This window comes from Dromiciops gliroides, chromosome 3 (genome assembly GCF_019393635.1).
Source record: "Dromiciops gliroides isolate mDroGli1 chromosome 3, mDroGli1.pri, whole genome shotgun sequence".
In the NCBI taxonomy this organism is placed as follows: domain Eukaryota; kingdom Metazoa; phylum Chordata; class Mammalia; order Microbiotheria; family Microbiotheriidae; genus Dromiciops; species Dromiciops gliroides.
Genome location: NC_057863.1, coordinates 251239376 through 251265266, shown reverse-complemented (window position 1 = coordinate 251265266; position 25891 = coordinate 251239376). Strand labels below are relative to the sequence as shown.

The 25891-nt window shown below is 37.5% G+C and overlaps 1 protein-coding gene and 1 pseudogene across 1 annotated transcript in view; one reads left to right on the top strand and one right to left on the bottom strand.

Moving 5' to 3' along the window:
* TSGA10 (testis specific 10) overlaps positions 1-25891 on the top strand; it is a 90886-nt gene that overhangs the window by 10453 nt on the left and 54542 nt on the right. Inside the window, exons 2-6 of the mRNA XM_043998609.1 lie at positions 12495-12636; positions 15972-16184; positions 22566-22622; positions 24194-24315; positions 25014-25166. Coding sequence (XP_043854544.1) covers positions 24265-24315; positions 25014-25166 — 204 coding nt within the window. The 5' untranslated portion in view covers positions 12495-12636; positions 15972-16184; positions 22566-22622; positions 24194-24264. The remainder of the gene's footprint in view (positions 1-12494; positions 12637-15971; positions 16185-22565; positions 22623-24193; positions 24316-25013; positions 25167-25891) is intronic.
* On the bottom strand, positions 5593-6075 carry LOC122751532 (annotated as a pseudogene).

The window sequence follows — 25891 nt, the reverse complement described above, 5'->3', positions numbered from 1 at the left end:
CCCATTGTTTGTGTAGACTTCTACTTCTGCACCTAGATTATGTAAAATAATTTTCCTTGACTTTCCTTTCCCTTCTTATCATATATTCATTTTCCCCTCCTTTTCTGTGCTTTTAAGAACATCACATCATAACAGAACCATTTTCAGGTCTTCTGTTTAATTAGCCTCATTCTATGATCCCTGTTGATGATAAAATTCAAGGAGGACATGTGTATCATCTCCCAATATTAGAATGTAAACTGTTTATCCTTATTTAGTTACTTATAATTGTTCATCCTTATTTAGGGCCTTGTGATTGTGTTTACCTTTTTATGTTTCTCTTAATTCCTGTGTTTCAGCTTTGTTTCTATGAAGCTTTGGTCTTCTAATCAGAAATGCTTGCTCTCTATTTTGGTAAAAGACCATTTCTCTCCTCCCTATTCCATAGGATTATATTTAGTTTTGTTGAATAAGTTATTTTTGATCTATGTGTTCTGGAATATTGAATTCTAAACTTTCTACTCCTTTTTATTGGTGGCTGCTAAACCATATAGGATCTTCACTGTCACGCCTCAGTATTTGAATTCTTTCTTACTGTGGTGTTTTTTCTTTAATGTGGAAACTCTGGATTTTGACTGACGTTACTGGAGGTTTTCATTTAGGGGTTTCCTTCAGGAGGTGAATGGTGGACTTCTATTTCCATTTTGCCCTTTAGTTCTAAGAATGACAGTTTTCTTTTGTGATTTCTTGACATATGATATCTATGGGTGGTTTTTTTCAGGTAGTACAATGATTCTTGATTTTTATTTTCTTCAATCTGTTTCCTAGTAATTTGTTCTTGCTTTTGTTTGTCATTAGCTTCCACTTGCCCAATTCTAAATTTTAAGGAATTATTTTCTTTAGTGATTTTTTGTACCTCCATTTCCATTTGGCCTATTCTCCTTTTTAAGGAGTTCTTTATATTTCAGTGAATTTTTGTAAAAGCCTATTTTACCATTAAGTCAGTTATGTTTTTTAAGGTGTTATTTTCTTTAGCATTTTTTTGTGCCTCTTTTACCAAGCTATTATTTTTTTTTTCATAATTTTCTTGCATTGATCTCATTTCTTTTCCCAATCTTTCCTCCTCCATTCTTATGTCTTTAACTTTTCCAGGGATTCAGTGACTTGGGTTCAATTAGCATTTTTTCTTTGAGACTTTGTAGCTATTTTCACTGTTTTCTTCTGAGTTTGTCTTTGGTCTTCCCTGCCACCATAGTAGCTTTTTATGGTAAAGGTTTTTTTTTTTTTGTTGTTGTTGTTTTCTCATTTTTCTAGCCTATTTCTTGACTTTCAATTTTTGGTTAAAGTTGGGCTCTGCTCACTTCGGGGTGGGTAGGCATTGTTCCAAACTTTAGGCTTTTTGGTACTATTGTATTCAGAGCTGGTTCTGAGAGTCTGCAAGTTTATAGTGCTTCCAAGGTGCTATGATCCTGGGAAAGGTGTGCGAACTGCTCTGCTGGTCTGCATTCTGGTCTTTACCCAGAAAGGGCCCCTATGCCAATCAGTGCCACAGTACCCACTGCTAGCAAAGGGTCCCCTGTACTCTCTGACCATTTATATGACCCCCTTGTCATCTCTGGGTTGAGAGCTTCTGAAGTTGCAGTTGCTGTACCTTTGGTCGTGCACTCTGTTCAGGTTTCCACCCCCATGTCACAAACTTCTGCTGACCTCCTACATTTTTTTACACCTGAAAAATGTCTCACCCTGAATTTTTGTTGACTCTGCAGTTCCAAAATTTGATTTGAGGTATTAAAGGTGTTTGGAGGGGAATGTTGAGATAGTTCAGCTGGGTTGCCTTTAACCTGCCATTTTGCCTCCATTTCTGCCCCATTCCCCCTTTGATAATATTATTTTAACTGAGTCTTCATTGCATCAAGGCAGGCATTTGTTTCCCCCTTAATCACTTAGCTTTATTGTTCCCCATGGTGTCCCTGAGTCTTCTCATTCAACCTTAAGAGTCCCATGGGATCCTTTCTGCCCATTCTCTTAGTGGAGGTTCTTGCCTCCTTCACTAAAAAAATTGAGGCCATTTGCTTAATAGCTTTCCCTCCCCCCCCCCTCTTCAAGTCATATTCAGACATCTTCCTGGCTCTGTCCTTTATTCTGTCCGATGGGGTGTATGAGGTGTTCAGGGAGGACTAGCCTCTCTGGTGTGAGGGCTTGCCATTTCAGGGCTGCTCATCTACCTTGGGTGTCCACCTGGTACTCAACTCCCACCTGTGGCTCCAAGAAGCTGTAGCATGTGCAGGGGCCACACCCTGGTAAATCACCTCAGCCGATGGGCTAATCCAGATTGAGGATAACAGATGGACTTCAGACCCATTAGTGAGGGGTGTGTCTACCCCAAGCCTGTGAAGGCTTTCCCCAGCAGAATGGGTGGATGAGAACAATTTGTTCTAACAGCACAAAGGCCGCTGAAGCAGGCATTGTGTAGTGCTTAAAAATGTGGTCAGATATCAATGATGCTATGTCATCCACTGTATCCTGGGCCATCACCAGTTGTCCTGACTTTTGTCTTGCCGCTGGACTATGATGACTCAGGAAGAGAAAGATAACTCTATCTCACTTTAATTCACACACAGATCAAGACATTGCCCAGCGATGTCATTGGTTCTCTTTGGAAATGAAGGATGAATAACAACTCTGTCTGGTCCCAGGAAAAGATATGGTCCTTTTCCTTGGCAAAGCCAACCTCTTCACATACACATTAGATTCCATCATATGCCAACTTCTATAGCAGATTGATCCTGTTATCATTGTTCAGTACTTTCAATTGTATTTAACTCTTACTGTCCCCATTTGGGATTTTCTTGGCAAAGATACTAGCGTGGTTTGTCATTTCCTTCTCCTGTTATCATTCCCACTCTCTTATACTCATTCTCACTCTATCTACTAGCTGTTTCCCTGCACCTAGAAATACAAACATATATTCCCCCATCCTTCCCCCCCCCCATCCTTAATAAACATTCACTTGATCTTTCTGTTTTCCCTTGCTATCACTCTATGTATTTTCTCTTCTTTCTGGGTCAATGTGAGAAAGCCATCCAATTCAGTGCCCCCACTTTCTTCTCTCAGTTGTTTCTAACCCTCTGCAGTCTAGCTTTTGACCTCATCATTCAAATCTAATGGCCTTTTCTTGATCCTGATTCTCCTTGACCTCTCTGCATCACATGACACTGTTGATTATCTTCTCCTTGTGGATATTCTCTCCTATCTAGGTTTTTGTGTCAGTACTTTCTCCTAGTTTTCCTATGTGTATGACACTCCTCAGTCTTTTTTTGCTGGCTCTTGATCCATACTGCAAGGGGCTAAAATTCTAGCTATACTATCTAAAATCTAATGAGTGGTTGTCAATAAATTATAAGCTTTAGCAAGAGTATTTAAGTGTTTAAGTATTTATTAAAGATCATTAGGATCAGAGAGAAAGGTAAAAATCTAACTATTTCTAAGAGACCCCATCATCCGACCAGCCATGGCGAGGTCAGGAATCAAAAGAGGAGAAAGCCCTCTGCCAGTTTCCACTTCCTTCTTCATGTCCTCCTCCCAGAAATGGGAGGCTCCTCAAGTTGATTGGCTGGTAGCCTTGATAGACAGTACCCATGAGCAACTGTCACTTCCTGATGCCAAGGACCTTGACCACATGGCTTGCCGTCAGATGCCTTCTCCTCATGGCGGAGCTTTGCTACAGTAGCTCTCCAGCAGGTGGCGTCATTCCAATCGTTACAATACCATGTCTTGTAACTCAGGATGTTCTCCAAGGCTCTATCCTATGTCTTCTTGTTGTCTTCTACTTTCTCTCTTAGTGACCTCATCAGCTCCCATGGGATTAATTATTATCTCCATACTGATAACTATATATCCAGCCCCAGTCTCTTCCCCAAGCTTCAGCCCTACATTACCAGTTGCTTGTCGGATATGTAATCATTACCATAGCACTTAATATGTTTCAGTACCTATACTAAGCACTGGATATAAAGGCAAAAAACATTGTCTCTTCCCTCAAGGCACTCATATTCTAATGGTGAAGACAATATGTTAACAACTGTGTACATAGAAGATATATTCTGTGTAAGTGGGATGCAAACTCAGAGGGAAGGCTCTGACAGTGGGAGATAAGAGGGACTAGGAAAGGCCTCTTGTAGAAAGTGGAATTGGAGCTAAGTCTTTTTTTTTTGGGGGGGGGTGAGGCAATTGGTGTGAAGTGACTTGCCTAGGGTCACACAGCTAGTAAGTGTTAAGTGTCTGAGACTGGATTTGAACTCAGGTCCTCCTGACTCCAGGACCGGTGCTCTATCCACTGCGCCACCTAGCTGCCCCTGGAGCTAAGTCTTGAAGGAAACCAGGAGGGAGAACATTTCGGGTATGGGGGACAGCCAACACAAAGGCACAGAGTTGGGAGATTGCCAGAGTATTGTGTGTGAGGAAGAACAGCGAGGCGTGTGTCACTGGATCATAGAGTTCTTGGCAGGGAGGCAAGTGCATAAAAAACCTGGAAAGTTAGGAGCAGGCCCAGTTACAAAGAACTCTGAATGCTAAACAGAGGAACTATCAAAAGTCTGGAAACTGTAGGACAGTAAACTGACTGAGTGGAGAACCCTTGTTGTTTAACTTTATCATCAATAACTTGAATAAAGGCGTGGATGGTAAACTTATATTTGTAGGTGAAACAAATCTGGGAAGACAGCTTATACACTGAAAGAGAATTGGGGTCCAAGAGGACCTTGAAAAACCTTTGGACTGAATATCTAATACATTGAAATTCAGTAAGGACAAATAATATCTTGCACTAGGTTATCAAAACACAAAACAAGTACATATCTATGTTTAGTCCTGGATGTAGTAACCAGTAGAGCTGACTGTATTTTTTCCTCATCTCTATCTTTTTTGGGGGGGGGGGAGGGCAGGGCAATGAGGGTTAAGTGACTTGCCCAGGGTCACACAGCTAGTAAGTGTCAACTCTCAGAAGCCGGATTTGAACTCAGGTCCTCCTGAATCCAGGGCCAGTGCTTTATCCACTGCGCCACCTAGCTGCCCCCTTCACCTCTATCTTTTGACTAATCAGTTTGCTAGCAAAGGTTGCAATCACTAATATCTCTCTGGATAATCAAAGACCCCAAATGAGTGTCCCAGGTCTCTTTAAATCTAGGTGTCTGTCTTCCTTTTGACAGTATGTCATTGGGACCTCCTGACAACTAACAGGTCACCCTGATTGGTGGACATTTAATGAGGAGGTAGGCTAAGAGTTCTCAATCCCAGGACATGAAATTCAGCTGCTCTCGCAATCTGGGCTAGAAAAAACACCTTAAATCAGGATTGCCCTGGCATAATTTCCCCTTTGTAGACTAGGTCACCCTTAACTTTGATTAGAAAGCAAGGACACAAGAGTCACTCTTGGTAGTGTGGAGGAACTCAGACTGGCTTCTGAGCTCCCAGAGTAAACAGAGGCTCAGCCCAGCCCTGGGAGGAGCTGAATGTGATCACATTCCTTAGAGTGGGAGAGGTCTCTCTTTAAGCTAGCTAGACATAAGAAATAGAGGTTTTTGAACAGAGAAGGGAATATTACAAATCAGCATATTTTTTTTTTACATGAAAACTGTTTACTATGACAAATACATCATATAATTTTTATGATCTTGGTCTTTCCTTCTTGCCTTTGTACAAGGCCAGAAGAGAAACATTTGCAACTTTCACAGCCTTGAAGCAGACTCCAGGAATATCACCAACAGCATGACCTTTTCAACCAAATCCAGCAACCAAAACTTCATCGTTTTCCTCAATGAAGTTCAAGCAACCATCATTGGGAACAAAGGCAGTGATTTTTTTGCCATTCTTAATGAGCTGGACTCTCACACACTTACTGATGGCAGAATTGGGCTGCTTGGCTTCAACACCAGCTTTCTCCAAGACAATCCTTTTTGCATGAGATGCTCCTCCAAATGGGTTGGCCTTCAAGGCTGTGCCGAAATGAGCTTTCTTGTATTGTTTGTCATGCCACTTTTGGTCTCTTCTGTGGCTGCAGAGCTTTCTAGCTGTATGAAGACCACAACACTTACCCATGCTGCTGCCGTCTGGACCGAAGAAAAAGAGAATAAATCAGTATTAATAATAAATGCTACGGTATTAAAATTAATTTTCCTCACCTTTAGGAATCAGCTCTATTACCACTCTCTGCATGAAGCCTTTCCTGATCACCCAGATGCTACTTCATCCCTTCTTCAAACTGTTTTTGTATTCATCTATATCTATTATGTTTATACATTTATCAGTACATATCTTCCACATTAGGATGTAAACTCCTTAAGTGCAGAGACTATTTCTCTTTTTTCCTTTGTATTCCTAGGGCTTAGCACAGTGCCTGGTAGATCACAGGTTCACAGAATCAGTTTGAGTTGGAAGGAACTTCAGCAGACATATAATATCTCTCATGTATGAAAGGAACCCTCACTACAAGGAACTTCAATACCCATCTAGGCCTAGCCATACATAGAGTAACACCCCCTACAATATATCAGACAGTTGATTACCCAGTTTGGCATAAAGACCTTCAAGGAAGCGGAATGTACCACCTCTAAAGGTAATTCATACTTTTAGATAGCTCTAATTGTTAAGAAGTTTTTCTTGATACAAGCTTTAATTGGCCTCTGCAACTTCCACCCAATGCTCCTGATTCTGCCTTCTGGAGCTACACAGAACAAGTCTGATCCCTCTTCCATGTGACAGTGCTCCAGCTATTTTGACACACTTAATATCTTTTCCCCACATCTTCTCTGAGTGTACCATCCCTATTTCCTTCTACCAGTCCCCATATGACATAGATACAAGACTCTTCATTAATCTGGTTGCCCTCCTCTGGACATTCTACTTGATCATTTTCTTAAACCATGGTGGCCAAAACTAAGCATAATACTGGTTCCCCCTGGCCCCCTATGGAAAAGCATTGCTGACTCATAATGAAGTTGCTGTCCAGTCACTAGAACCTTTGGTTGGTTTTCAGAACAATTGCTGTCTAACCAAGCCTTCGCTGCCTTGTACTCATCAAGTTGGTGGGTTTGGGGTTTTTTTTGCTACAAAATGTAAAACATTGTTTATCCCTACTGAATTTCATTTTGTTATATATTCATCCCAATGCCTTTGTCTTTCAAGACCCTGATTCTGTCATTCAGTATGTTAGCCCATATCCATGTTATTGATTAAAATGTTAAACAACACAGCCAAGAACAGATTCCTGGGTTCTCTACTCAGAATTATTCACCATCACTGTCCTATAGCTTCTAGCCTCTTTTAGCATCTGAATGGGTTCTCTTTCTCAGCTTCCACTTATGTTGGTGAGGGGGCTACCTAGAAGGTAACGACTACTCCTTTTCCTCAGGATTCTAGAGTCAGGGAGGTTTCTAGTACTATTGCTCATACGTTCCCATCGGAAGCCTACCATCCAAAATTAGCTCTTAGAAAGGGTATCTAATAAGCAGGTATAGCAGAGATACTTGTGCTATAGGGAAAATAGGTAGTAGGGGTCTTAGGTATTCATCTTTAAAGAATTATACCCTAAGTCATCTTGTAAGGTTTAAGCAATCAAACTTATATTCCTTTGGGCAGTGCACCCACAGGTAAGGGTATGATTCCCTATATGGACAGAGGAAGGAGAGGGAGAGGAAGCCGCATTGCCCAACTGGAGCTTGCTAGTTGGGTTCCCAGTGGGGTAGTTCTTACAGAATGTTGGTGGTTGTTTGTTGATCCTTCATTCTCAAAGAGGACCATGACATTGGGAGGTGATGTAATGACTTGCAGTGAATTGGATTTAGGTGAGGGAGGGCTATATAGAGTTACCAGCCTCACTCTTGCCTCCAGAGCCATCTGGGTATCCTTGACAGTAATAGTCAAATTAGGAATAGGGAAGAATTTAAAGGGAAAGATTAGTTCATTTTTGGACATAATGAGTTTTAGATAAACATGGGATATCCAATCAACATGTCCAGTATGCATTTGAAGAGACTGGAGGTTGGAAGAGAGATTTTGGCTGGATAATTAGATCTGAGAATCATCTGCATAACTATGATAACTTAATCCATGGTACCTGATGAGATCACAAAGTGAAATAAATATAAAGGTAGAAGAGAAGAGAGTCTGGGACAGAGCCGGGGTGGGGTTGGGGGGACAACACTCATGGTTAGTGGACATATTCTGGCTCAAAATCTAGCAAGAGTTTGAGAAAGGGAGGAGAACTGGAGAGTACTGTCATAAAATCTAGAAAAAAGAGATTATCCAGCAAATGAGGTTGATCAGTAATGTCAGAGGTTTCAGAGACATCTTTTTTGGGGGGGGGGTGAGGCAATTGGGGTTAAGTGACTTGCCCAGGGTCACTGTGGAAATTTATTTTGATTTGGGGACCCTACCTTTAGGCTGAGATTAGAAAGCCTTAGGCCCTCAGGGTTTCTCCCCCCCTCCTCAGCTTCAGTTGAGCGAAAAATCCCTGTGGGCTGTACAAGACGCCAGGTCAGACAGCTGGGAAAAAAAAGCCCCCAGCTCCCTCCAACCTGAGCGGAGCTATCCAAAGATTCCGGATAGCCTGTGCTGCAGCACGTGAAAGCTGGAGCGTGCACCCCACCCCCACCCCCAACCAGCTGCAGCCCTGGCTGGCGGATTAGCTTGGTCTATGGGGGTGAAGGAAGCCCCAAGATTTGAGTGGAGAGAAGAAAAGGTATATATATATATATATAGAGAGAGAGAGACAGAGAGACAGAGACCGAGAGACCTGGGAGTTAGACAGCAGGGAGGACTAGAGGACGGATTAGAAAGACTAGAGGGGAGCACGGACAAGGACGGAGGAGAGTTCGGTTCGGAAAAGGAGAGACTGGTGCTGACAAAGGTTACAGGCCTTAATACAAACCTGGGAAAGTGTAACTTGCCCTGAGGCTGGAGGCGGCTAAGGCCCTTATTGTATTCAAGAAGTTCAAAGCGCTGGGGAAAGACTGCAGGAAAGCAGTCAAGTTGTTTGTACATTTTATTTCCCTGTATTCTGAATTTTCAACGGTATCTCATAAATAAACTCTGCTTTGATTATTTGGTTAAGAGGCTTCTTAATCTTTAGTCTATCAGTTTGGGAGCAGTGTGGTGGAACTTTATAAACGGCCCATATTAAATTAAACGCAGTCAGATAGCCAGCAAGTCAACAGTCCCAGATCAAATTAGCCCTCAAAATTAGCCCTAGTTAACAAAAATATTTTCACATTTTAATGGCGACCACGAAGGGACTTACGGCCCACTTATAATTTTTCTAAACCTATAATTTTTCATATAATCATAATTTTTCATAAACCCAATTATATATAATTTTTCCAGGTTAGTTATAGTTATGAATAATTAATTTTTTGTACATCACAATACTAGTAAGTGTCAAGTGTGTGAGGCCAGATTTGAACTCAGGTACTCCTGAATCCAGGGCCAGTGCTTTATCCACTGAGCCACCTAGCTGCCCCTCAGAGACATCTTAAGCTCAACATGTCTGAACTCCTAATCTTTTTCTCTAAACCCTCCTTCCTTCTGAACTTTGTTACTGTTACCACCATACTTGCAGTCCCCCATACTCTCAACCTAGGTGTCATTCTCTACTCTTCACACTCTTGCACTCCTCATACTCAATTTATTGCCAAGCTGTCTCAATTTTACCTTTGTAACATCTATCGAATATGCCCCCTTCTCTCCTCTGATACTGCTACCACTCTAGTAAAGAAAGGCCTTCTTCATCTTACACCTGTACTATTGCAATAACTTGCTGTTTGGCCAGCCTGGCACAATCCCTTCCCACTCCAGACCATCCTTTCCTCAGCCATCAAAGTGATTTTCCTAAAGTTTGTATCAACCATATTACTTAATAAATACCTGTCACGTCCAGGATGGAATATAAAATCCTAAATTTGGCATTCAAAGCCTTTTATAACCTAGTTCCTTTTTTATCTAATTATGAGTTTGGCTAATTAATGCAATACATAGTTTATTTTGAAATAAGACAGTGCTTCATCTCTGCCTCTTAGTTTCCCTGTCTTCCATCATGATTCAACTCAAATCCTACTTTTTCTGCAGTAGGCCTTTCTCAGTCTCCCCATCTGCTACTACCTCCATTCTGACATTACTTTCCATCTACTCTGTATATATCTTTTAAGTTTACCTAGTTATTTTCATGTTTATCTCCTCCATATCCATTAGGATATAAAATCTTTGAGGGCAGGGACTGTTTTTTTCTTTCTTTATATACCTAGCACAGTACCTGAAAAATAGTAAACAATATGTGCTTCTTGACCAGCTGTTGATTGACTAACAGATTTGATCCAGGTCTACAAAGTAAATTACTATTTTGTATGGTATTGTATAAACTTTTTTTTTGCGGGGTAATGGGGGTTAAGTGACTTGCCCAGGGTCACACAGCTAGTAAGTGTCAAGTGTGTGAGGCCGGATTTGAACTCAGGTACTCCTGAATCCAGGGCCAGTGCTTTATCCACTGCACTACCTAGCTGCCCCCTTGTATAAACTTAATAAATTAGAAAGTGTTGATTGCTTTTTACTGTGTTGGATCATTCTAGCCTTACGTAGGGGTGTTCCTCTGTTAAACTTTTTTTCTGATTCTTTCATAATAGTTTTGAAATCAACTTTGTAAAGGTTAGTACCCAAACATTGGTTTTTAAATTTTATTCTAAATCTTATTTTTAAAATTAAATTTTATTTTTAGTTCCAAATGTTTTCTCTCCCTCCTTTCTCTCCCTCATTCATTGAGAAGGCAAGAAAAACAAAACCCATTACAAATATGCATAGTCATGCAAAACAAATTTTCTGCATTAGCCATGTCCTTTTCCCCTCCCATGGCTCACCCTCCAAAAGAGAGAAATAAGGAAAATGTGTTTCAGTGAATAGCATGTTTCATCATGAGTCCTTTGGAAGTGTGGTTGGTTATTGTGTTTATCAGAATTACTAAGTCTTTCAAAGTTGATTATCTTCACATTATTGTTGTTATTTTAGAAATTTTTCTCTGCATTCTGCATACATCACTTCGCATTAATTTATATAGATCCTCTTAGGTTTTTTAAAACCATCTTTATTATTTCTTACAGCATTATCACATTCATATACCATAACTTGTTCAGCTATACTTAATTGACAAGTTTCTAATTCTTTGCCACCATGAAAAAGCATGATAAACATTTTTTCCCCTTAACTTAATTTTAATTTTCCCCTTAACTTTCCTCTTAACTTGATCTCTTTCAATGACCTAGTAGGGTATTGCTGAGTCAAAGGAATGAGCTTTTAAAAAGCTTTTTGGGCATTGTGCCATATTGTTTTCCAGAATGGTTGGACTAGTTCATAGCTCTACCAACAGTACATTAAAGTTCCTGTTTTCCCACAGCTCCTTCAGCATTTGTTTTTTTCCCCTTTTTGTCAGCTTAGCCAATCTTATGACTGTGAGGTAGTACTTCATAGTTGTTTTAATTTGCATTTCCTTAATTATTGGCTATTTTAGAGCATTTTTTCATGTAGCTATTGATACATATTTTCCTCTGAAAAGCACCTATTCATATCCTTTCACCATTTACCAATTAGGGAATGGCTCTTATTCTTTATGCAGATTTTGGGGGGGCAGGGCAATGAGGGTTAAGTGACTGGTCCAGGGTCACACAGCTAAATGGCTCTTATTCTTATAAATTTGAATTAATTTCCTATATATTTTAGAAATTAGACCTTTACCAGAGAAACTTGCTGCAAAGATTTTTTCTTCAGTCTCCTGCTTTTCTTCTAATTTAAACCATGTTGGTTTTGATTGTGTAAAACCTTTTTAATTTTATGTAATAAAAATTATCCATTTTTGCCAAATATTATTTCTTTTAAAAATTAATTCTTCTTGTTGTTAGTGGTATATAAAATGCAGATATTTTAATGGGTTTATTATATAACCTGCAACCTTTTTAGTAATATTTTATCTTAGGTTTTACTTGTTTACTCATAATCAAAGTAATGGGTTTGATTTTAGACTAGATTATCCCCAAAGTTTCTTTAAGCTTTAAAAGGCCGTTTCTTCTAATTCCCAAGGTATCTTTAAAAGTATTAATGAGTTGGTAAATATAATTCTAGATTTCAAAAATGAAAATAATAATTTCATATTATTTGTTCTGTATATATCCGAAATCTTTGAGGGGGTACAGACTAATATGTTGCTGACACTGTGTGCATCCTTAGAATAATATCCTGGGGCAGTTAGATGGCGCAGTGGATAGAGCACCGGCCCTGGATTCAGGAATACCCGAGTTTGAATCTGGCCTCAGACATTTAACACTAGCTGTGTGACCCTGGGCAAGTCACTTAACCCCAATTGCCTCACCAAAAAAAAAAAAAGAATAATATCCTTATTTTTAAAATCTATTAGTTCATAATACAGATCTTAAGGCCATTTTTACATGAAAATATGTGTTGTTTTTTTATCTTCCCAACAGATTACCACCAAAGAACATGATTTTGGCCTAGGGGCTCCAATAAATGAAGCTGAGAAATATCATAATACTCCCCAAGAAGTGAGAAACCAAGAGAGACTCATCTATACACTAAATTTGCAGGTTATACCTATTAAATAAACATGTATGTCACTTACATTAATATGTGTTGATATTATATAGCAAATGAAGCTAATAAGAAAAATTTATAAACCCTTTAAGGCCAGGGGCAGCTAGGTGCAGTGGATAGAGCACTGGCCCTGGAGTCAGGAAGACCTGAGTTCAAATCCAGTCTCAGACACTTGACACTGACTAGCAGTGTGGCCCTGGGCAAGTCACTTAACCCTAACTGCCCCACCAAAATAAAAATCCTTTAAGGCCAAACAGTTCAGCCTTAAATGCATATATTGTTATTGACAGCATAAAGCCAAGAAGTAAACCAATTCCTGTTATTTGCTTACTGCATTTATATTTTGCTATTAAGTTATAATCAAATTTTCTTCTGGTTATTTCATTTATAAATAACCAATTCTCAGAGCTAACTTTTTAATTTTTTTTTTCATTTGGAAGTCAGTACAGCCTAGAGAAAATTGAGTGGATTATAATTCAGTACAGTTACTAATATATATAATTAGACTTGCTTTGTGACACTGAATAATTTGCTTAACTTTTCTACTTTAGCTTTATCAAGGATATTATTTTAATTATATGATTGGGCTACAACAGAATATGTAATATTGAATTTTTTTTAATTAATAAAGTATTTTATTTTTTTCCCATTACATGTAAAGATAGTTCTCAACTTCTGTTTATACAGGCTTTCCAATTTCATATTTTTCTCCCTCCCTCCCCTCCCTTCCCTTCCCCCTCCCCTAGACAGCAGGTAATCTGATATAGGTTTTATATATATATATATATATATATATATACACACACACACACACACATAATAACATTAATCCTATTTCTGCATTAGTCATGTTATAAGAGAAAAATCAGAGCAATGATGAAAAACCTCAAAATAGAAAAAACAACAGCACCAAAAACAAAAGAAATAGTATGGTTCATTCAGCATCTATACTCCACAGTTCTTTTTTTTTTTTTCCTTGGATTTGGAGATCCTCTTCTATCATGAGTTCCCTGGAACTCTTCTGTATCATTGCATTGGTGAGAAGAATATAGTCCATCACAGTAGATCAACACTCAATGTTGATACTGTGTACAGTGTTCTTCTGCTTCTGCTCATCTCACTCATCATCAGCCCACGCAAGACCCTCCAGGTTTCTCTGAACTCCTCCTGCTCATCATTTCTTACAGTACAATAGTATTCCATTGTATTCATATACCACAACTTGTCCAGCCATTCCCCAATTGATGGGCATCTCCTCAACTTCCAATTCCTTGCCACCACATAAAGAGCAGCTATAAATATTTTTGTACATGTGGGTCCCTTTCCCCTTTCCATGATTTCTTTGGGAACAAGACCCAAAAGTGGTATTGCTGGGTCAAAGGGTATGCACAGCTTTATTGCCCTTTGGGCATAATTCCAAATTGCTCTCCAGAATGGTTGGATCAGTTCATGGCTCCACCAACAATGCATTAGTGTTCCAATTTTCCCACAGCTTCTCCAACATTTATTATTTTCCTTTTTTGTCATTTTAGCCAATCTGATAGGTGTCAGGTGGCACCTCAGAGTTGTTTTAATAATATTGAATTTTAAAAATATTCCATTAGACACATTGAGGTAATTTTGTTTGCTTGTGGGGACTTGGGGTCAATCTGTGGGGTCCATTTTAATGATTTTTCTAGGTTACTAGGTAGGACCTAGACTATTAGACTCATCATAGCCCCGAAAGGTAATCTAGGACTTTAATTCACAGGCATCTGTGATACAAGGTTTATAATAGTATATTTCATTATTTCAGTGGATTTGTAGTCTCATTGATATGGATATTGTCTCCATTAAGATAGATTGTAAGCTACCCATATTTTCTTATCCTTATCTTTTTTTCTTTGGGGGGTGAGTCAATTGGGGTTAAGTGACTTGCCTAGGGGTCACACAGCTAGTAAGTGTTAAGTGTCTGAGGCCAGATTTGAACTCAGGTACTCCTGATTCCAGGGCCCGTGCTCTATCCACTGCACCACCTAGCTGCCTCTTATCCTTATCCTTATGACTTTTGTTCATGTACTCTTAGATATTCTTGTTACTTCACATGAATTTATGAGAGGTAATGTGAAGATCTTAGTTTTAAACAGAGGAAAAGTAGCAGCCATGAAACCATTGTTTGAGTTTTATTAGTATTTTAACCATGATTTTAAAGTAGCGATTAGTGTATTAGTTTAAATAGAACAATAAACAATTTATTTTAATTATAGATAAAACAAATTATACATTTAATTGTCATAGAGCCCATTATCATTGGTAAAATTCAGAAATAGGGGCTGACATTTTTCACAAGGAGGCAATTACAGGTAGCAGCTAGGCAAAAAAAAAGTTTTAAACCCCTCTGAAGACAGATGGCACAGCCTTGCTATTCCCAAACTTGCCCTCTTATTCATCTTTGGTTTGGTTTTAGCTCACTATATTTTCTTAGCCTAGTGCCCATATCATATGATTGGAAGCAGTGTGTTGTATAGTAGAAAGGGTGCTGAACTTGAAATTAAATCTTGCCTTTGGCATTACTGTCTCTGTGACCATGGAGCAGTCACTTAAACTTTCTGAGCCTTAGTTTCCTCATCTATAAAATTGGGTCATGTGAGGGATGTGACCCTGAAGACATAGTTGCCTTCAGGACCAAATGAGAATATACATGCAAAAATACTTTTTGGCCTTAGAGTGCAATATAGATGTTGGATATCACAGAGCATTAAAGCTTGGGGAGTGATGAATTGTAGCAGGATGAGATTAAGTGCCTTCCAGAACACTTAATTAGCAAGGGAGTGGTGCACAGTGAGCCCAGTCAGTGTTTGCTGTTGTTGAAAATGGTCAAATCAGTTGGTGGCATGTTATAGAAAAAATGGTCATGGAATGTAGACCTGGAAAACACCTTAGAGATCATGGAATTCAACTTAGGCTCAGAAAAGTTAAGTGATCTACCCAAGGGCACAGTAGTATTAGAAATAGTGGCAGAATGGAGACTGGAACCTAGGCTTTCTAAATTGATCTCATTCTTTTTTTTCTTCTTTTTTATACCACATCAAAATTTTCCCTACAAAAGAGTTACTTTTCTGGTAATGGCATTTCAAATGATATCACTTTAGCCAAGAAAAATCTATTATTAAAGTAATAAGGAAATAATTTTTGAGATTTGACTTCATTGCTATCAAGGTAGATATTTTCCCCAAAAAATATATGCAAAAAAGCAAAATGAATGAAGTTGTTTTTATTATATGCCTGTTTTATTATAAAATGCCAACTTGTGCTATGAAAAAAATCTAACTGTGGAAACCATCTGATTCTTTTCTTCCTAATTTTGATAGACTGAAGATCTCAAGCAGACAAATCATGACTTGGAAGACCATGTTAGTAAACCTTTGGAACTCAGAAAGGTGTTGAGCAGTTAGACAGATGGTTTAACCAGCCAGAATGTGCATCTTTGTAAAGAATTGACTAAAGCAGACCAACTAACAGCAGGTGGAAAAAGAAAGAATTGTTGTTGGATACAACATACAGGGACTTTTAAATACTCAAAGGTACTTTAGATATATAACTCATCAAAACTGAAATTTTATAAACATAGGTAATCTTTACTTAGAATGGAAAAGTGAGACCATCAATCAATAACAAACATTTATTATTAAGCACCTTCTGTATGGCAGGCACCATGAAGGAGCTACAAAGACAAAAATAAAAATTATATTCTGTAGAAAAAGACACCATGTACACACATATACATACTCTCATGTGTGTATGTGTATATATACATATATGTATATGCATGTATGTTTATGGTGTGGTGGGGAGGCTAGGGCTAGAAGCTAGGGGAATCAAGAAAAGCCTTGTGTAGGAGGTGGCTTTTGAGCTTTAAAGAAAATTGGAGTTTTTCAGAAGTGTAGGTGAAGGGCAAAGGTGCATTTCAGGAATGGGGGATGGGCTGGATGCAAAGACAGATGGACAGGAGTTAGAGAGGGTTTGGAATAGCAAAGCAACCAATTTGGCTGAACTAAAGAGTGATGGGGATGATGGGGAGTAGTGTATAATCATCAAAAAAAGTACGGCGGAGACAGATTGTGAAGGATTTTAAATGCCAGGCAGTTTGCATTGGATTTTAGAGGCAATGGAGAACCACAGAATTTTGAGTAGGTGAGGTGACATGATCAGGGCTGTGTTTTAGGGATATGCGGATAGTAGCTTGGTGGAAGGTACATTGGAGAATGGAGATTCTCGGACAAGAAGGTGTCGAGGACTGTTAAAGGCTCCCCTGAACTTGTCTTTCTGAGTTACCATATTTTCCAGAAACACTGGACCCAGAGCATGTAGGAAACTCTGAATGTGTCAAGGACGAAGGCCCTCGCCAGCTGATATAATTTCTCCACCTGGACTCCTTGTGTGTCATTGGGAAGCAAGACAGGCGCCAGACAGTCAGTCTGCACTAGGCTTGTACAGCTGGGACCCTTGTAAATAAGGAGGCCATCATATCTTTTTTTGGGGGGGGGGCGGACAATAAGGGTTAAAAGTGACTTGCCCAGGGTCACACAGCAACTAAGTATCAAGTGTTTGAGGCTGGCTTTGAACTCAGGTCCTCCTGAATCCTGGGCCAGTGCTTTATCCACTATGCCACCTAGCTGCTCCCTAGACCATCATATCTTTATGGTGTGGCAGTTCCCAAGGAAAAAGAATGTGGCTTTTGCTGTCCCCTTGGTTCCTCCCCTTTTGGTGGGGTTTTGTCCTTTTCCCACCTTCACCATGACTTTCATGGCGTGCTCCTTTAGGTAGAGATTCTGGTATCTCCTTCCTTTGTCCTGCCATCATCAATATGCCAACTTCTGTATGGATTGTGAACTCTTTGGCTTCCACAAGTATGTTCATTTCTCTTGTACTAAAACTAGTTTTCACATAAGTTTCATGAAGTTGCGATTGCCTATTGACAAAGGCCATCATTATCATTTTTAAAACTTCAAATTGGCATCATGTTTAAACTATAATTTCAAAGGCTAAATGTTGTTTTAAATTATATTTTTATTCCTTGATCATGGTATGTATGAAATGTATTTGCTGAAAATGCAAATGTATTTTTAAGACAAAATCATTTTCATTTATTAATAATCACTAATAGCCTATAATAAAAAGAACAATCATTTAAAAATATCAAACAAGGGATAAATTATAAATTTGGGTCTTCCCTTGCTGTCATGAATCTCTATTAGTTGAATATATCTGTGAAAGAAAAAAATTGCCTGAGGTTATTAGTAGAGATATTATTTTTTAGAGAATCTCATGCTGTACAACATTTTAACAAAGCAGTGAAATCAATAAATGGCCTGAGGCCAAAGTCAACATAAACATAGTTTTTTTGGGTGGCCATTTGTCATTATATATTGGCCAATGGATGGATTTCAATAAAACACCACTGATTTAGATTAAGGGAAGTATAAACCAGTCTGAATGATTGAAAAGTCTTAATTTTAGGATATCTAAAGAAAATAATAGTAATACTTTAAAATACAAATAGTAATTCAGACTAGGCTAGAAGAATTAGATTTCTAAGGGAACTGCTTTAATGAAAAGATAAAAATTATTTGTAATTAGCATATAAGTTATTCATATGAGACCTTTTCTAAAGTGTTATGGGTACCTAAAGTGGTTTAATAGTTTAAACATTCTTCCTACAAGGTTATTTTTTTTGAAGCTGTTCGTTTTCATAGATGGTATAAACGTTTTACATTTCAATCCAGCCTCTCTTAATCAAGAAGTTTCTATTAAGCACCTAATTTTGCACTAGGTCCTGTGCTAGGGGATGGGTACAAAAACTGGAAATAAAGAGTACATTCTAATGGGGGAGATAGCGTACATATGTGTACATCTGCCAATACACAAGGTCCCTTGGAGGGAAGGCACTTAGAAGCTGTGCAAAATATGAGAGGTGTCATGCAGATGTCATTTGAGCCGAGTTTTGAAGGAAACCAGGGGTTTTAAGAGATGGATGTGAAGAGACACATTTAGGAAAGAGGGGCTGCCAGTGCAAAAGCCCAGAAACAGGAGATACAATACCTTGTGAAGAACAGCAAGAAAGGCAGTTTAGCAGGATTGTAGTGTGTGTGTGTGTGTGTGGGGGGGGGGGGTGTATGTGCATGTTTGCGTGAAGGGTAATAATGTTTAGTAAACTTGGAAAGATAGGATGAGGTCTGAAGACCTATAAATGACAAATAGACAAGTTCATATTTGATTCCAGAAGGAAGAAGGAACAATTGAGGTAGGGTTGGGTGACATGATCAGACTTAAAACTTAAGAAAATAACTTTAGTTACTATGGGGAATTGATTGGAGTAAGGAGAGACTTAAGATAGGGAGACCAATTACAAGGCTGTAGTATTCTGGATGAGAGGTGATGAAAGCTATGTGAATGGCGATAAAAGGAGCTATTTGAAAGGTGTTGTGGAGGCAGAGACTATTTAGTATATGGGATGAATGAGAGTAGGCAGTCAAAGATGACACTCGGGGTATAAATCTGGTCGACCAGGAAGATGATGGTACACTTGACAGAAACAGGGAAGTTCAGAAGGCTAGATTTTGAGGAAAAGATAAAGATCCCTGTTGTGGATATCTTAAGTTCGAGATACCTATGAGACTTTCCAGTTGAAAGTGGTAAATTGGTAATAAAGGCCTTGGGCTCAATTCATCACAGATGAAATTATGGAGTCATAATTAAATATGATTTTATAGTATAAACTCCATAATTTTTTATTTTTTATAAAAAGCTGCAACTGAAATGTGATATAGCATCATTTGTAAGAAAAATACTTTAGTAGGCAGTATTCCAAGGAAAGGTGTCCCATTCAGAAGAAAGTTGTCAAATATTTGATGGGACATGATGCAAAAGTGTTAGAATGGTGGAATATTTTAGAAGAAATACTACCCTGCAACAGGTTTTGAAAGCAGGAGTGCATTTTAGGGTACCAGACATGTAATACGTCAGGGATTTATGTACAGTGTAGTGGCCCCCTTTTCTATTTGATTTTGACAGTACTTGTCTACAGTAAATAGTAGGCATAATGATAAGATCAAGAGTATAACCCAAATAATTATAGTACCCAGTGAGAAAAAGACTTTTATTTTTGGATAGTGGCCGTAGGGAAAGCATTGATTGTCCTGAGAAACACTGTGCCCCAGAAAGAAATGTTAGACTCCCTACGGGACTTGAGGAACAATGTACTGAGTTGGGCTATGTCAAGATTCAAAGAACTTGGTATATATTATGGAGTCTTTGTATATTTTAACCTTATTGTGAACAGGCAGACCACAGGTGTGAATTCTTGAAATCTTGTGGATAGGGGTTTCAGCAAAAGAATTTCTCAAATGAAAGAGGATGTCTTGAGCTAAAGGAAAGTGAACAGGACTTAAAGCTGTTTGAGATTTGTATTTAAGGGTGAATGGAGAGAATATTTGACCTCAAGATACTATTTCACTTTTAGGCAAAAATGTCATAGTGTAAGATTTATTGAAAAGGGATAGTTTTTTTTCTTCATTAGACCTTTTTTTTTTTTGCAGGGCAATGAGGGTTAAGTGACTTGCCCAAGGTCACATAGTTAGTAAGTGTTAAGTATCTAAAGCCAGATTTGAACTCAGATCCTTCTGAATCCAGGGCCAGTGCTTTATCCACTGTGCCACCTAGCTGCCCTTAGACCATTTTTAAAGGAAAAAAATCTTTTTACTCCTTTGCTTTATTTCTTCTTTAACCCTTTGAATTCATCTATATGTTTTACCTGCACTTTGAGGTGCTTCTGAATTTTTTCCCCATTCTCCATTTTTGAATCTTTTAAATTTTAGTTATTTGAAATAAGAAGAAACAGAATGCTATTTTATTTATTTTAGCCTTGGTATAAATTGCTCCATGTTCTTTATTATATCAGGGATATTTTTTGATAAGTTTTAAGTTTCACATATTGATTTTGAACTATTTTGCTTCTCTTCAGTGTTTTTATTGTTATGGATGTTGTCATTCCCCTTACTTTTCTGGGCAATCACATCTATTAGCAAATAATTTTATTGTGTTTTTAAGTTTTAAGTATTTAAGTAGTAAGCATTTTAGCTGCTAAAGTTGTGCTCTGATACTTCATCATAGCATGGAAGTGACACTAGTTTCCTAGAGGTAATGGAATAGGGCAGAAACTCTCAGTTAACTACCAAGGTGAAAGGGTATGAATTGGGCCTAATGATAGACTTCATCTGTCATCTCAACACCAGCCTACTTACTCAGAAAGGTTCATTAACAAAGTTTATAAAGTTCATGTGAAAAACTTATTTAGCTGCTACAACTCAAGAAGACTAAGGCATGGTAGGGTTGTTATCTGATCTCTATATTGCTGGAGGGCGTACACATACAAGTGCAATCACAAGTCTTTAAAAATAATTTAAAAGTAATTCTCTTTGTTTAAGGAGCTATACTAGATACTGATTCTTTGGTCCACTGTCATTTCTGTTGTATACCTTTAGAAGAGTCATTTTGTCCAAATTTTAACCTAAATTACATCTCTAGAACTTATTGCCCTTGTCATTTATGAACCTACATATATCCTTTAAGATTTTCCTAGTGGAGATCACTAGACTGAAGAGTAGATTAATTGAATACAACAAACATTAAGTTCCTACTGTATGCAAGGGACAGTGCTAGATGCTGGAGATCCAAAATAAAAATGAAACCATTCCTATCCTCAGGTGCATTATATTTAGGGGAATACAAATATATACACATATACATGGTGAATGAAAGGTAATTTGGAAAAGGAGAGAGAACCTTAACTTGGGGAATCTGAGAAGATTTTTGAGGAGATAATACTTGAAAAGAAATAAGGATCCTCAGATTGAAATGGTGCATGCTTGAGATGATTTATGTAAACATGCGGAAGCAGGGGATGGAATGTCAATTTCAGGGAACAGCTTATTGTCCAGTTTGGTGAGAATGTAGAGTGTATTAAAGGGAATAATGTAAGATAAGGTTGGAAAGGTAATTTGAAGCCATATTTTAGAGGACCTTTTGGCCTCAAGGAGAGCATCTAAAGAGAGCCAGTTTTAAAGTAGACAAGCTAATTGGATATTTTATTTTGAAAGAAGGGGAATTTTACAAGTTCAAAAATACTGGAATAATTTTATTCTGAACAAATTTTTAAAAATTAAATCCCTATTTTTGGAAGTTCATATAGGAGATATAAAGATATATAAGAAATACTCTGCTATCCAAGAGTTTACATTTTAGTAGGAGAAATAACCTATGCCTATGAATATCTATAATGAAATTCATCATATATTTTATACATGGCAAAAACACAATGCAGTGATTGTTGAGAGTGAGGAATTATTTTCATCTGTTGTAATCAAGTAAGTCTTCCTCTTTTTATTAGTGCTGTTTTCTTCTCTTTAGAGACAAAATTAATATGATTTGCTTGTGAAAATGTCATTAGTCTTCTATTATTATATCACAGAAATATCTGTAAGTGAAGCCAAAATAACCAGAAAAACTTGGTTTTTCCCAAATTTAAATGCTTCTGAATTCCATGGTGTTTTTTTGTATTTTTTAAAAATGGATTCTCGGGGCAGCTAGATGGCGCAGTGGATAAGCACCGGCCCTGGATTCAGGAGCACCTGAGTTCAAATCCGGCCTCAGACACTTACTAGCTGTGTGACCCTGGGCAAGTCACTTAACCCCAATTGCCTCACCAAAAAAAAAAAAAGAAAGAAAGAAAGAAAGAATATGAAAGAAGAGTGTGTACTAAAATAAAATACTTAAAAAAAAAATGGATTCTCTTTGTCCAGTGCTGTTTCTCCAATTTAATAAGCATAAAAGTTACTTTGAAAATCAGGAACATACATTTTAGTTATTATATGCTTACACATGCTGTTTTTTGGTTTGTTTTCCAGACTGAACTTAGATATCAGCAAAATAATATTATAGTACTAGAAGATACTAGAAGATCTGTAAGTATGTATTTTAATATAGTTTTAAATCCTTGAATATATTCTCATTATTTTAAGAAGTTACTTTTTTGTGGAATTGTTAGGAATAAAGAGGAAAAAGTATTTAGCATACAGTCCATTTGACCTTTTATTTCAATGGTTGGATCCTTATACCAGGTAAAACTTAAGATCAGTAGAAAGCTGCCTCTTTTAACCACCATCTGATCTCCAGTACAAGAATACCCTAGTACGCAAAACTGGGATTTGATTGCTTGATTCCCCCCTTTCTTGTCCTCATCCTAAAAGATCAAGAAGAATCTATCAGTCGATCAGTTTATGAAGCCTTATCATACTATTTGGGTTTGAATCATTATTATTAATGACAGTATTCTCAAAATTTGTATTTGTCCTTTCATAAACCCCTTAATGTTAAGTGGGTTGGTTTTTTTAAGCCTTGAATTCTTCTTATCCACAGAAAGATGTATTAATAATTATCTCATTTAAATCCTTTTTTTAGGCTTTGGAGTTATACTAAACTTTATGAGCATAAAACACTCAGTTTATCTAAAATGCCTTGTTTTCCTATTATTCATATCCACAAAAATGTTAGTAAAAAAGGATTTATAAAAATATTATCTTCAGATGAATTTAAAAGGAAGGGAATTCATAGGAATGATATTCTAACATTGAGAACTATGCCAGGATATAAACATTTAGCCATATTAAGTGATAGACTAGCAACATACAGAGCTATTAAAGTACGTAATGCCCATTTATGTGACTAGTTCTGAACCTATTGAAATTAAGAAGACATTTCTAGTCAGTTTAAACCTTCTTTCTTTCAAAATTACCCTTCTTTCCTTCAAAATTAATTGAGTTCACTGAGAAAAAGCAATAAATTAAAAGAAAAGGTAGACTATATATGGAATCTTTATTAATAGGAGGAGGAGGAAGCCTTGACAGTAAATCAGAAATGAATGAGATTTAGGATGCCTCTTGGGTCTTGGGAGAACTATGATGATGTAAAAACAAAAGGCATCAATAAAAATTCATTTTTTTTTTCGTTTTTTTTTTTTTTTAAAGGGAGGCAATTGGGGTTAAGTGACTTGCCCAGGGTCACACAGCTAGTAAGCGTTATGTGTCTGAGGCCAGATTTGAACTCAGGTACTCCTGACTCCAGGGCTGGCGCTCTATCCACTGCACCACCTAGCTGCCCCTAAAAATTCATTTTTAAAAAGACATGAATTAAGGGGGCAGCTAGGTGGCACAGTGGATGAAGCACCAGCCCTGGATTCAGGAGGACCTGAGTTCAAATCCGGCCTCAGACACTTGACACTTACTAGCTGTGTGACCCTGGGCAAGTCACTTAACCCCCATTGCCCCGCAAAAAAAAAAAAAGACATGAATTAGAAATTATGTAATTATAGACTTTAATCTATAATCAAATTTGATTTTAATGATCGAGTAATTGTCAATTTTCATCCTGTTTTAAAAATACTGGTTTCATTTGACTTGCAATAGACTACCTAATTTTTCCCTCCTTGGCAAGATAATTTTAGACTGAAAAATTGTTAAATTAAATCTTTTTCTAGACTTGATTCCTTTGTCAAGACTTTAGGAGCAGACAAATCATCATAAGAGTAAAACTGAAAATTTGGGAAAGATGATTCGAAATAGATCTAAAAGTCCTCGACGCACTTCTCCACCTCCCAGGGTAGGTATGGTATCTTGTGATATATTAACTTATAGTGCAAACAAAATATCTTTTTTGGCCTTTCGTTTTGATCTAGCAATAAGTTCCTCGTGGACTATGCATAGAGATACTCTTGACTGTGGAATAAATACAGAATTACAGATGTATCATGCTTTGTGAAAGTAAGCAAAATGATTGGGCAAAAATCAGTAAGATAAATGGGAACAATTTGGGAGAATAATTTTTTTAAATGATTGCATTTTTTAGGGGTAGCTACATTAATTTCAGTGTGTATATTTAGATTGAGGTTACATACTCTCATCTTTATTAATGGAAGGAGTCCTGGATTTGTAATTCCAAGTGTCCTGTATTCAAATCCTTCCTCAGACTCAGCTGTGTTTTTTCCTGGGTAAGTCACTCCAGCTCTTAGAGCCTGTTTCATTTATGAAACTATGAAATGAGGATAATAATGATAATTGGATTGCCTACTTGAGAAAACTGTTGGGAGGAAAGTACTTTGTCAACTTTAAAACTTGTTTAAAAAGCTTAATTGTGAAAGAGGAAAGCTAAGGAAGGATTGTCAGCAAAGGCAGTATAGTCGCATTGTAGTTTTTCCATTAGAGAGAATACTATTAATATTTGAAGTAAGAGTAAAGAGAGGTACAATTGTTTTAAAACCCTAAGTGTCAAGATTCATAAAATATTTGTAATGCTTTTAGGGAACAAATTGTGATACAGAGCTTATGAAGACAAGAGATCGTGAGGAACTTAGGTGTATGTTGGAAAAATATGAGCGTCACTTGGCTGAAATTCAGGGTAATGTCAAAGTTCTCACATCTGAAAGAGACAAGACCTTTCTTCTTTATGAACAGGTAATTTTATTTATAGGTGAGTAAAAAACCTGAGGAGTCATTTATCCTGCTGTAAAAGGTGTATCTGTTTCTTACTAAATTTTAAACATGTGCTTTCTAATGCCATTAAACTAATGATTACAAATGTTCTATAAGATTTCTTAATAAAATCTTTTATAATGTTATTTGCATAGGGGGTGTTTTTTATACACATGAGCGTATCATTTTAGCAAAGGATAGTGGGTGCTTTGAAATTATGGGCCTGGATCAGCAAAAGGTAGAAATATCAGATTGCATGAAATAGCAAAATTCTGAAACCTCTTTAAGGACAAATAATTACTTTGTAAACTCCCATATCATTGTTAAGTAGGCTTATTCCTTTAAGACACAGCTCAGTCCTTTCTGTATGAAGCCTTTCCTGACCCTCCCAACTGTGCTAGTGTCTTCCCTCTCAGAAGTATTTAACTACTTTATGTATGTATATATATATATATATTTATGCTGCATGTATTTTTATATGTACTTGTTTCCCTGTTATACTGTAAGCTCAGTACAAGCAGGGATCATTCCATTTTTTTGTACTTGTATCTGCAGCACATAGCACAATGCTGGCATATATTAGGTGCTTAATAAATACTTGGTGATTGGTTGAGCAAGGGCTCATAAGGTATATTTGCCTGTACTTTTAAAAATCTGACTAAAAGGGCTTAAAATAAAAAGAAAAGGGTAGAAGAAAACCATACATA